Raw genomic sequence first — 13,763 nt, 5'->3', positions numbered from 1 at the left:
AACCTTTTCCTTGTTAATTTGCTAATACAACTAATACAGTTAATGACACATTTTTCTTTCTATTTTTTAATTCCAGCAAGAAAAGAATCAAGAAAGTTCAAGAAATAAAGGTAAGTACTAACTATTTTTAAAATGCAGAAATAATTTTAATGCCATTATCAGGAGCCTAATCTTCATAGGTGTTTAAAATAATCTTCATGTTATTTACTGAGTGTTTTAGTGTGATATAGAACCAAAGCCAAAGAACTTTTGACAAACCTACATAGAAAAAATATATATAAAAAACCTGGAGTTCACATTACTACATTTCCAACCCTTGCATAGAGTTGATCCCAATTTTATTTACAAATTATCCGGGCCTCAATGGACCTCCTTAGGAAACAATAATATTCTGTGTTTTAGGCAAGCATGCACTTCTTTATATTTATTTGCCATTGCAGTTTTCCTACATTTCAGTGATTATACACTAGATTAAAATATTATATCAGTGTAAAACAGCATGAGGCATGGAAATTGAAGGGCCTGGACCATAGGTGCTGAGTTTTTCTTTTCCCCAGGAATGCTCCACCCCCGGTCCGTACCGAGACCCCACCCCCACTCCACTCCTCCCCTAGGGCCCTGCCTTCACTCTGCCTTCTCCCCCAAGGCCCTGCCCTCGCCCCAGCTCCTCCTGCCCCTGCTCCTTCCCCTCCCCAAGGCCCCCGCCCACTCTCTGCCCTCCCCCCTTCCCCAGCCACCAATCAGCTGTTTGGCGGCACCTACAATCAGCTAAGCCAGGGTGAAACAGCTGATTGGGGATGCTCCAAACAACTGTGGCTGAGCACCGCTATTTTTTCCCCATGGAGTCAGTGCCTATGGCCTGTACCAAAAACTGGTCAGTCTGGCTGAAGGAGGTGCAACAGATCTGTCTGCATAACATGATTTCCCTTTTCCATCAACTCCATGGGAGCTCCGCGAACAACCAGATCTGTTGTAAAAGGGCAGAGAATTCGTGCTCCACCAGATTCTCCTGCCACTCAAATTCAGGGGACAAACTCAAGAGTTACTTCAGCTAGTGTTTAGCTTCTGCAGTTATTTGCACTGATTACTCTTTTATACTATTCTAAGCAGGCTCTGAGGGCAGTGGCAGTCCAGGGAGCCCCTTCTCAGTCTAGTTCTTGCAGGAACTGTGCTGTGCAGATACAGAATTGAGGGAGAGGAATGGAGGGAGGAACAGGTGCCATTACAGAAGCAAGGGCCCTCCATGTGGATTCATTTTGCTTCTTAGAGATCTCAGGAGACCCGTGTACTTTGGGATTTGAACCCTTTGCCGTTTCCACACGAGGAAGCAGACCACATTCCTCTGGCACAAGAAGTATAAAGAAATGCTGTGCATGAAAAACTTGTTGAGTTGCCAAACCTAATTTCCAATATAGGTCTAATTTATTTCCACATATTATTTATACTGTGGTAGTACCTACAAGGCCCATCCCCATTGAGCTAGGCACTGAATAAGTATATAATAATAAGAAAGTTCCTGCCCTGAACAGTTTACTGTGCAAATATAAGACAAAAGACAAATGGTGGATACAGCACAGACAGGATGGGTGCAAGTAACAGTGAGATCATTCAAATTAGAGTGTTATGCAACAGTCACAGCATACCAGCTGCCTAATCCTTATCAAGTTTTTTGAAGCCATTATAGCAGAGTTGATTTTTAAGAATATATTTGAAGGAAGACAGATTTTTGCAGGGAACTGTTTCCAGGCAAACCGTTTCCACCCAAAGTTGCTTGTTGGAAAGCTTGCCAAATGGTTAATGCTGGCTGGCATCACTGAGAGGTCAGGCTATAGGCAGGGATCAATGTCTAGTTAGTACCACAATAGAGGTGAGAGATAGTGCAAGGATAGGCCATGATGGGCTTTAAAAATAAAGACAAAGAGTTGGTGTTTGATGCAGTGAAGAAGCGGGAACCAGTTGAAGGATACAAAAAAGAAGGGTGACTTAGTTGAAGAGACATACCAGGAAAATGCTCTTTGCAACATTGCTTTGAGTGAACATAAGTGTGCGAGATAACATCTGTCAAGCCAGAGAAGTGGAGGCTGCAGCAACATGTACAGGAACAGAGAGGTCTAGCAATAGAATTTTATTTGATAAGATATTTATTGGCTTTTCTGTATAGTAACCTTTTCCACTATATTTATTATCATAATTATTATCATAATTTTGATGCTTTATCTGTATTGCATTTACTATTATTTTTTTGTTATGCCACGGGAGGAAATGTTGCTGCAAAACAAAGAAAAACAAAATGAAACATGAGGCAGTTGAACAGAAGGGGAAAAACACTAAGCAATTAATATAAGTTAAAGTCCAAGAGGCTAGAATCTAATTTATGTATTGTATATGCAGCTTATTATAACAACCTCAAAAAACACAAAGCACTGTTAGTAGAAACTGCATATGTATATACACACTCACACAGTAGTTCTTGCGTTCATTTGTTCTCTGATGCTTCCTTGGCACAGCAAAGCCTGATTTTGCTTCTGAATAACAGGTAGATAGATATATTACAGTTTGTGTCTTGAATTAGTCTGAAATTGTATTTCTATTTTTTAACTGCACTACTGACACTGGTGCTGCTTACTTGTTCATTAATGTCCTGGTGAAGTGCTTAATTGTATTGTCTGAACTAGGTGTTACAATTTACAATAAATAAAACAATAATTAGTATATATATAAATATAAAGCTCGCTTTCAATAGTCACAATTTGGGCCCCACTACACTAGAGCGGTCTAAAGATGTGGGCCAGATCTTTAGCTGGTGTAAACGGTTATAGCTCTATTGACCGCAATGGAGCTATGACATTTTACACCGGCTAAGTATCTACCCCATAGTCCTTAGCCTGAAGAGTTTACAATCTAAGACATTTCACTATTGCCCTCGTGCATTTGTGTTTTCTCAGACAGCATAATCCACAGGTGAACCCTTCAGAACTCTCATTGGTATGCCATGATACATTACTGAAAACATTCACTTACTTTATTCACCAGAACATTTAGGTGAAAATAAATTATAAATTTGTGGATACAGTACATAAGTACGTGCAGCTTGTATCTACCCATGAGAGAGCTCTCAGGCCACTTATCCAATTCTTACAGCATTAAATTATCTGGAAGGTATGTCATGGGACATGCTGATTGGTTAGTTTTTATTTATTGTTTCTGGGTGTTACCTCCATGCAGTGAGGAATATATTAAGATAGGGAACCAATTACCTGCCAGTTGGCAAGGCTCACATGTTCAGAGATGCATTGGGCTATGAGTTTAGCAGACTAAATAAGTAAATAATTGTCAGGGGCTTACAAAAACTATGCCAAGCACTAGTTTCAGGGATAAATCCATTACCTCCAAGCAGTCAGTTAAATTGGTGTTCAGCTTCATGGTTATGACTTTGACATCTCTAAAGGAAATTTTTAATCTACTGATATTTCTGCATGCTGTGCATATCTCTGTTTACGCTGACAATCCAACTTTGAAGATTCCAGTGATTTGAAAGGACACTGAGGCACAAGGCACTCTCTGGAAAATTGATTCCACTTTTCTGCCAAATAGACACACGGATTGGATTTTACAATAATGTTCATATATTCTTTTGTGCTTTTGTTCATATAGTGCTTAGTGCTTTTCTTATGCGTTTCATTGTCACATTTTTCATTCTTTTTCTCTGTGCTATTGTGAAGTTTCCAAAAATGATCCTTATTTTACATGTAGAGGAAGATGTGTTACAGTAGCAATGGTTGGATCAACACTAAATAATGTAAGGTTACATTCAAATTTTAGTTTATAGAAACTCCTTTACTGGCAACAGGGAGTCCCATTTCTCCTGTCATTCACTTCATAAAACTAATGTACTGTACCTATTCTTATGGTAAACTTAAAGTAGTTTTAAGTTTCCAAGACAGAATTTAATTATGTTCCCTACATCCTATGCACAGGATAACTACTGTGTACACTGTATGTTGTTCTGAGATAATGCCCTTCTAATTGCCTGATTCTAAAAAGAAGTAATAGACTCCATTAATAATAGTCTTTAATTAGGGATACATAAAACTAATAAACATCTGAAGTTCCTGAAATGTTCTGAACCTTTCAGGATCTCTGTCTTGTTTTAATTTGGAGGGTAAGTGAAGATCATGTCCAACAGCTTTCCCAAAATATAAATCAAGGGGTTTTCTTCTTCCAATTTTAATGATTTGCAGTACCTCATAACTCTTGGCTGCCAGTTATACTCCGATATCTTCTCCTTACCCCGGCATTTCTTTGAGTTTTTACCTTATAAGATACCTATCCAGTTAAGGCTTGATTCAGCATCGTTGAAGTCAATAAGACGTCTTCTGTTGATTTGATTTGGAGTAGGATCAAGCCTTTAGTATCTAAGTACGAGTCTATAATTTTCAGTCCTATAATAAATTCATAGTGATTGTGTTGTATCATTTTTGATGCCGGAGTTTCTATTTATATTTTGGTGTTTTTTTTTCCTTTGCTCCTCTGTTCCAGCTGTTACTTCTGCAATCATCCTCAAGTCACTCACACCAAAACTGAAACAAATAAACTAACTGCTTTCTGTCTGTAATATTGTCTTCCTTGTTCCATAATATGGATCTCTGAACTTTTACCATGCATAGCTTAAGTCAGAAGATTTGCTTCTGTTTACAAAGTTACATAATTTTAAAATGTTCCAATCACAGTTTTAGAATGTGCTGTCACCCTTCCTTATGTTACTAGAATATTTTTGAGATGATTGTGATTTCGTCAACATCAGAAAGTATATAAATTATGCTTAAAGTAAGTGAGGGAGTATCCTAACACAAGTCTCTTGTTTAATTATGTGCAAATTTAAACATAGCATGTGAGTGGTGGTAGAATAGGGCCTTAAAGTAAAGTAATGCATATAAGCTTGGATAAGGGTCTCCTGTCTAATTTTAGATATTTTAACATATATGAAATGTAACATACCATAAACTGTTAGAAACTCAAATTAGAGTACTTATGTAAAATTGGTGTACTTGATCTGTTTTAATAGAATTCGTCTAAATAAAAACCATAACTAAATTGCAACTAGGATTGCTCAAATGCATATGCCAACAACACAATGATAATAAGGCAAGAAATGACCAGCTAGGACCTTGTCCGACCTTTGCAACCAATAACTACAGTTTAGCGTTCTCCAGTATTCACCACTTCCAGATAAAATGAGCAGCCTTTTAATTCCAACAATGTGGGATGCTGAGAAATAGTTTGTGGTCAGTCAGCTAGAATAGCAGAGTTTGCAATAAATAAATAAAGCACTGAGGTACAGTTTGTGGAGGCACAAATAGTCTAATAAATCACTGTGGTTCATGATCAAAAGTTGAACTCACACGAAAGCTGTTTTGAAATGCTCCCACAGTGGAAGTAGAAAAATAATTATAGCTCTATTTCTATTTCCTTTTTATTGATAATGACCACACCGCACCTTTAAGTAGGGGCAGCGGGCAGCGTGGAATCTGGCTGGCTGGCTGAATGAAGGGAAGAGTGCTTTATGGCTTCAGGGCTGCAGGGGTGGGGGGGAGCAAACTGCTGCAAAAGGGGACAGGGAACCCACTGACTCCTCCACTGGGAACTAGATGGGTGGGAGGGTTTAAAAGGGGCTAGCCCTGTGCATGAAGCCCCCTATTATATGGATCAGGCTGAGGCAGCATCTACCCTCCCTCCCCTTCAGGTGGTGAAATACCAGGTTTGGTCAAGACTTGCTGTGGTCATTGTGCTAGCCGTCCTTGTTTGGCAGGGCTGGGAAGGAATTTTTCCCTTATCACCAGATTGGCCTAGGTGGAGTTGTTGTTTTTTTTTGCCTTCCCCACAGCGGGTTCAGCAGGGGCTCTGTTCATGCATGGTATGAAGGGCAGTAGGTTGTAGGTCGCAACTCATTATTTAAGTGTAGGGTGGATATCCAGTGCAGATGCTCCACAGGGAAGGAATACAGAGACCGGGTAAATGGCTTGGAAAAGGACTTAGAAAGGAGGTGCTTGCTAAAGGAGTGGAATGGGGGGATGTTTGGAGCTCCTATAACTGGTATCGCAGGCAGCCAATCCCCTTTCTCATAGCTAGGGCCCTACCAAACTCATAATCCATTTTGGTCAATTTCACAGTCGTAGGATTTTAAAAATCGTAAATTTCATGATTTCAGCTATTTATATCTGAAATGTCATGGTGTTGTATTTTAGGGGTCCTGACCAAAAAGAAGTTGTGGAGGGATTGCAAGGTTATTTGGGGGTGGGGGGTGTGCAGTACTGCTACCCTTACTTTGGTGCTGCTGCTGGTGGTGGCTCTGCCTTCAGAGCTGGGCAGCTGGAGAGTGGCAGCTGTTGGCCAGGAGCCCATCTCTGAAGGCAAAGCCACTGTTAGCAGCAGAGCAGAAGTATGGAAGGCATGGCATGGTATTGGCTCCCTTACTTTTGTGCTGTTGCCTGCAGAGCTGGGCCCTCAGTCAGGAGCCGCCACTGTCTGGCCTCCCAGCTCTGAAGGTAGCAGTGCAGAAGTAAGGGTAGCATGGTATAGTATTGCCACCCTTACTTCTGCGCTGCTACTGGTGGGGCGCTGCCTTCAGAGCTGGGCCCCCGGCTAACAGCCGCCACTCTCTGTCCATCCAGCTCTGAAGTCAGCACAGAAGTAAGGGTGGTAACACCGCTGCCCTCTTAAAATAATCTTGTAACCACACTGCAACTCGCTTTTGGGTCAGGATCCCCAGTGTGAGAAACACTGGTCTCTCCCATGAAATCTGTATAGTAGAGGGTATACAAAACACCAGATTTCACAGCGGGAGACCAGATTTCATGGTCCGTGATGCATTTTTCATGGCCATGAATTTGGTAGGGCCCTACTTATGGCCCACCTTAACTGTCCTATGAGGGAAGTGGATGGTAAGGTCCCAGCAATGGATTGGCTGGGGGACCTGGATGGAAAAAGAGGGGGAGCTGGCGAAAGACGCTCCATGTAATTATTGAATGACATGGGGTTACCTGCACTGTACACTTTTATCTGCCAGGTAGTCCCAGACATCTAATAATAAAGTTGCGGCCTGATTAAAACCATATCAAACGTCTCCTGTCCTTCTTTTGGTATAACAATAGAACAATAGAAACTAATTTACAATCAATGTCTAAGAACCCATTTTACCAAATATCAACAGAATGGAAAAACAAAACAAAATCTAAAAGACTAGAATCCTGCGGTCACTGACTCATTTGAAATCATACTGGGCAGAGCCCAATGTTAATTTGGGTCTTTCACATAATAACTTGTAAGAGAGAGAATAAAAATATAAAAAGGGGCCAAATGGATATTGGCAAAAGACAACATTTTTCAGTTTGTAAGCAATGGCATATGTGCTTGGTTGATTTGAATGGTGTTAAAATTTACAGTATAACTGTTTTTCTTTTATTTAAACTGCATTTTAGAAACTGACTAAAAATTTTCAGGTTTTTGTGAACTGCTACTGATCAGCTGAGCATAGTGTCACCAACACACACAACTAAATAGAAGAATATTGATTGACAGCTCTTTAATTACAGTATTAGTTTCTCAAAATGTTCAATCCTTTTCATTTTACGCTTACTTTAACAATATGAATGCAAAATGACTGTTGACTTACAGATGAATTTCAAAAATGTAATTCTCTATTATTATGAACATATTGCCAGCCTTTTCTGATTTCATTAACAAACATCTGCCCCTTTTCTAAACTTTAGCTATCAGGAATAAGGAGTATACCATATGGGAGTCACTTGCATATCTTACTTGCATTTAGCACTTGGAAAAAGACGACACACATACACAATAGCAGTACTCAGGACCAATCCTGTTTGGAATGCCAGACTGATACTGTAGCTAGTTTCATAGTATTGTAAATGCATATACTTTTCTGTGCATAAACAAAAGTAAGAGGAGAAGGAGAAGGGAAGAACAGCTGAACACTGTTCAACATTAAAATATATTTAGGAAGGAGTCTAAAAGTGACCTTTGTCAAATTGATTGCCTCTGCTAGAAAATGGCCAGAAACGTTGTCAGATACTATCAGATGCTAGAGAATGGGAAATACTTGACAGAAAATATTTTAAACATCTTATAGTATGGCAATCTTTGATATGGCTTTTAATACTGAACAAAGCAAACTACATTAAAATGTACAATATACTGTATCTGCTCCTGATATTACATCATATGCACACACTTCATTATATCACTGTATAAACATAATCTTTTGTTCCTGTTTGTCATGGGTCATTTGATACATGGCTGTAATTCTGCTCTCTGACACTGTTCTAAATTCCAATAACTCCACTATTTTCAATTAAGTGATGTTGGTGTAAGTGTGATCAGAATCAGGCCCAGAATATCTTGATACATTCTGATATGGACTGAAGTGATTTGTGTTTGAAGTGATTGAAAAAAAAAATCAGTTAAGCTCATGACTTTTTAATTCAAAATGTCCTTCATGCTGGAATAGAATCATGAACATATTTGGTCTATTACATTCATCCTACATTTAAATGAACAGTTTAACCATGCCCTTGAAAAGAAAGTTAAACATCTATTTTTTGATTTGGGTGTCCTTTTGTTAGTATTACTCTAACTCACCTCTGGACAAAATGCAGAGACAAAATTTCTCAATACTTTAAATGACCGCTTCTTGGAGCAACTGGTACAGTAACCCACAAGGGGAGAGGCAACTCTCGATCTAGTCTTGAGTGGAGCACAGGTCCAAGAGGTAACTATAACAGGACCTCTTGGAAATGGTGACCATAATGTAATAACATTTAACATTCCTGTGGTGGGAAGAACACCTCAATAGCCCAACACTGTGGCATTTAATTTCAGAAACGGGAACTATGCAAAAATGAGGAGGTTATTTAAACAGAAATTAAAAGGTACAGTGACTAGAGTGAAATCCCTGCAAGCTGCATGGACACTTTTCAAAAACACCATAATAGAGGCTCAACTTAAATGTATACCCCAAATTATAAAAACACAGTAAAAGAACTAAAAAAGAGCCACCGTGGCTTAACAACCATGTAAAAGAAGCAGATAGAGATAAAAAGGCATCTTTTAAAAAGTGGAAGTCAAAACCTAGTGAGGTAAATAGAAAGGAGCATAAACATTGCCAAATTAAATGTAAAAATGTAATAAGAAAAGCCAAAAAGGAGTTTGAAGAACTGCTAGCCAAAAACTCAAAAATTTTAATTAATAACAAAATGTTTAAGTACATGAGAAGCAGGAAGCCTGGTAAACAACCAGCGGGACCCCTGGACGATCGAGATACAAAAGGAGCACTTAAAGACGATAAAGTCATCACAGAGAAACTAAATGAATTCTTTGCTTCAGTCTTCATGGCTGAGGATGTTAGGGAGATTCCCAAACCTGAGCCATCTTTTGTGGGTGACAAATCTGAGGAATTTTCATAGATTGAAGTGTCACTAGAGGAGATTTTGGAATTAATTGAGAAACTTAACAGTAACAAGTCACCGGGACTAGATGGCATTCACCCAAGAGTTCTGAAAGAACTCAAATGTGAAATTGCGGAACTATTAACTATGGTTTGTAACCTGTCCTTTAAATCAGCTACTGTACCCAATGACTGGAAGATAGCTAATATAACACCAATGTTTAAGAAGGGCTCTAGAGGTGATCCTGGCAATTACAGACCGGTAAGTCTAATGTCAGTACCAGGGAAATTAATTGGAACAATAGTAAAGAATAAAATTGTCAGACACATAGAAGAACATAAATTGTTGCTCAAAAGTCAACATTATTTCTGTAAAGGGAGATCATGTCTTACTAATCTATTAGAGTTCTTTGAGGGGGGTCAACAAACATGTGGATCAGGGGGATCCAGTGGATATAGTGTACTTAGATTTCCAGAAAGCCTTTGACAAGGTCCCTCACCAAAGGCTCTTACGTAAATTAAGTTGTCATGGGATAAGAGGGAAGATCCTTTCATGGACTGAGAACTGGTTAAAAGACAGGGAACAAAGGGTAGGAATAAATGGTAATTTTTTAGAATGGAGAGGGGTAACTAGTAGTGTTCCCCAAGGGTCAGTCCTAGGACCAATCCTATTCAACTTATTCATAAATGATCTGGAGAAAGGGGTAAACAGTGAGGTGGCAATGATGATGATGATGATGATACTAAACTGCTCAGTATAGTCAAGACCAAAGCAGACTGTGAAGAACTTGAAAAAGATCTCACAAAACTAAATGATTGGGCAACAAAATGGCAAATGAAATGTAATGTGGATAAATGTAAAGTAATGCACTTTGGAAAAAATAACCCCAACTATACATACAATATGATGGGGGCTAATTTAGCTACAACTAATCAGGAGAACGATCTTGGGGTCATTGTGGATAGTTCTCTGAAGACATCCATGCAGTGTGCAGTGGCAGTCAAAAAAGCAAACGGAATGTTAGTAATCATTAAAAAAGGGATAGAGAATAAGACGGAGAATATCTTATTGCCGTTATATAAATCCATGGTATGCCCACATATTGAATACTGCGTACAGATGTGGTCAGCTCATCTCAAAAAAGATATAGTGGCATTAGAAAAGGTTCAGAAAAGGGCAATTAAAATGATTAGGGGTTTGGAACAGGTCCCATATGAGGAGAGATTAAAGAGGCTAGGACTTTTCAGCTTGGAAAAGAGGAGACTAAGGGGAGGATATGATAGAGGTATATACAATCATGAGTGGTGTGGAGAAAGTGAATAAGGAAAAGTTATTTACTTGTTCCCATAATATAAGAACTAGGGGCCACCAAATGAAATTAATGGGTAGCAGGTTTAAAACAAATAAAAGGAAGTTCTTCTTTACTCAGTGCACAGTCAACCTGTGGAACTCCTTGCCTGAGGAGGTTATGAAGGCTAGGACTATAACAGGGTTTAAAAGAGAACTGGATAAATTCATGGAGGTTAAGTCCATTAATGGCTATTAGCCAGGATGGGCAAGGAATGGTGTCCCTAGCCTCTGTTTGTCACAGAGTGGAGATGGATGGCAGGAAAGAGATCACTTGATCATTTCCTCTTAGGTTCACTCTGTCTGGGACACCTGGCATTTGCCACTGTCAGTAGACAGCATACTGGGCTGGATGGACTTTTGGTCTGACCCAGTATAGTCATTCTTATGTTAACTTGTCCCAACTTACAGCATCCTAAAGGTTGATCTGCAGATATACAATTCTCATTGTATGAGACACTGCACCACATCCTCTTCAACCCTTGTCAAACACCTTCAGAGTCCCCTTTATGTCAGTTGAAAATTCTCCAGTGCAAGGGCACCCAATAACCATTTGTCCTTATAGAGCAATTCACCATCCCTTTTACACCATAAAAGCAGTACAAAAGGAACAGAATTGGGTTAAGGATCTGATCCATGAGGTCAATGTAAGAGCAGTTACTGGTCACCTGACTCTCACAATCAGTCCCATTGATGCAGATTTGGATCATCAATAGAACATTTTAATCTTATCGTTTGGAACGGCTTGAATATGTTACATGTTTGTGATTTTCTTTAGTTTATGAACCAGTATAGAATCAATTGATTATAACATGAAACTCTGAAACAAATTGTGAAGGGTCAATGGTGTTTTTCCCACAAACAGACTCTTCACTTAACATAATTCCATTTGTGGAGATAACTGACATTTGTTGTGAAACCAGCTTTAGTGGAGAAAATAAAATATGTGGCTCTGATTCACCAAGGTGTCATTCCAGTTTTGCACCAGTATAGTTCTTTTGGCTTCATTAAAGCTACGTGAGCATAAACTGGCATGAAGTGGTGAATTAACTTGTATCTTAAACTCTGATTCTTTTCTCATCTGACTCAGAGTACATCAGCAGTAACTCCACTGATGTTAATGGAGTTACACAGGTATAAAGCCAATGTCAGATAAGAATAAGGCCTATATAGTATAACAGGTGATCATCTTATTTCAATATACTAATTAAAGAGAATCTAGATTCTAGTTAAAAGGAAGTCAGCTCTTTCTTTGGTGTATTTGTGGTCCAGTGACATTGGGCCAAATTTATTATTGGTACAAGATGATTGAAGACTTTGGAGTTGCACCAAGGATGAATTTGACCCACTGTCTTTTACCTTGCTAGGCTGGTTCTAGTGAAATTACAGGTAAATGAAGAAAATCAAAATTATTCAAGTGATAACAGGTAAATGATGATTCAGATATTGCATGCATATTATATCATTGCTGTACTATTTAACATTTCTTAAATGTAGAGGTGATTAATTCTGACCTATTGAAAGTGAGAATATTGGCCAGAGTGTCAGGCTTGAGGTCTGTAAGGATTATGTGTCTTCTCATAGAATTTCATAACATTGGTTTGTGCATAACTTCAATATTGCAACCTATGATTTATTTTTAATTTCCTTTTGATAAAAGAGACTCGACTCTGATGTTTGTATGTTCGAAAACCTTCTGCTTTTGTTTTTGTTTTGTTATATGTATACCTATAGCTGCAACATAATAGCCAGAAAACATAATATTTTTCTATTTTTGATGTTGATCTTCAAAGCATTGTAACAAATCTCTGACCACCTAGGGACTTCACAATTGCCATTGTTTTCATACTCAGAATTTTATCATGGCAGGGAGGATAAAGCCTCGATTTGTTTTATCAATAAGAATGGCCTGGCTCATACTACTTGTGGCAAAATATAAACTGTTAGTTGTTAGCAATGTATGGTCTGTGATTTGCATTTTAGCAGTTCTTATACCATCCAGCAGAGGGTAGTAGTACACATACACAACACTAGCCAGTTTGGGACATACACCTGTACTGAGAAAAAACTCATCCTTAAGCATCTGTGGTCAAAATCTCACTTCTCAAACTGATCTAAGACCTGCTAAGGCTTTACAGTTGTCACAGTGTTACATACCTGACTTATTCATAACATATCAATAACAGCAGGAACCTAAGCAGACCTGAGACCATTTTGATAAAAAAAAACAAAAAAACAAATGCACTGAGCATTTGAGCTAAGGGATCATTTCCTTTAGCTATTAGTAGTATACAACTTCTCACAGGGTATGTGGAGCAGTTGAGCGGTTCTAATTGTCTCAAGTAGATAGCAGTGACACATAAATACACTAGCCAGTAGTCCATTACGTTTTCAAAGGGTCTTAGAAAAATGGGAAAAAGCCATTTTGCCATTTTTTTAATTGAAAAAATTTAGTGCAAATGAAATTAAGAGTTCAGTATCAATTATTTCTAATCTGGGTAAGCATGTAATCTGCAAGCCATTGCAAAAGCCTTCCTGTTATACATATACTGAATAGGAAAGTTGAAAAAATTGAAATGTATTACTAGATAATGGCAGGTTTCAGAGTAACAGCCGTGTTAGTCTGTATTCGCAAAAAGAAAAGGAGTACTTGTGGCACCTTAGAGACTAACCAATTTATTGGAGCATGAGCTTTCGTGAGCTACAGCTCACTTCATCGGATGCATACTGTTGTAGCTCACGAAAGCTCATGCTCAAATAAATTGGTTAGTCTCTAAGGTGCCACAAGTACTCCTTTTCTTTTTACTAGATAATGGGTATGTTTAATTTGCTGAATTGGGCAGTGTGAAGGGTTAACTAGGTCTGTAGATGGCACTAGTGGTTAAATTGTAGCTTTGTCACAAATCCCATGTATGAAGTCAAAGAGTCAGAATCTATTGAGCAGTTTCTCCC

The 13,763-nt window shown here is 38.6% G+C and overlaps 1 protein-coding gene across 2 annotated transcripts in view; it reads left to right on the top strand.

Moving 5' to 3' along the window:
* The window catches only part of FSTL5 (follistatin like 5), a 546,388-nt gene that overhangs the window by 86,701 nt on the left and 445,924 nt on the right, over window positions 1–13,763 (top strand). For both annotated transcript variants that reach the window (XM_074951085.1, XM_074951084.1), the window contains exon 3: window positions 77–110. In XM_074951085.1, the coding sequence (XP_074807186.1) occupies window positions 77–110 (34 nt within the window). The remainder of the gene's footprint in view (window positions 1–76; window positions 111–13,763) is intronic.

Source organism: Natator depressus, chromosome 4 (genome assembly GCF_965152275.1).
Source record: "Natator depressus isolate rNatDep1 chromosome 4, rNatDep2.hap1, whole genome shotgun sequence".
In the NCBI taxonomy this organism is placed as follows: Eukaryota; Metazoa; Chordata; order Testudines; family Cheloniidae; genus Natator; species Natator depressus.
The sequence above is the reverse complement of the archived record's forward strand: the minus strand, read 5'-3'. Positions and strand labels throughout refer to the sequence as shown.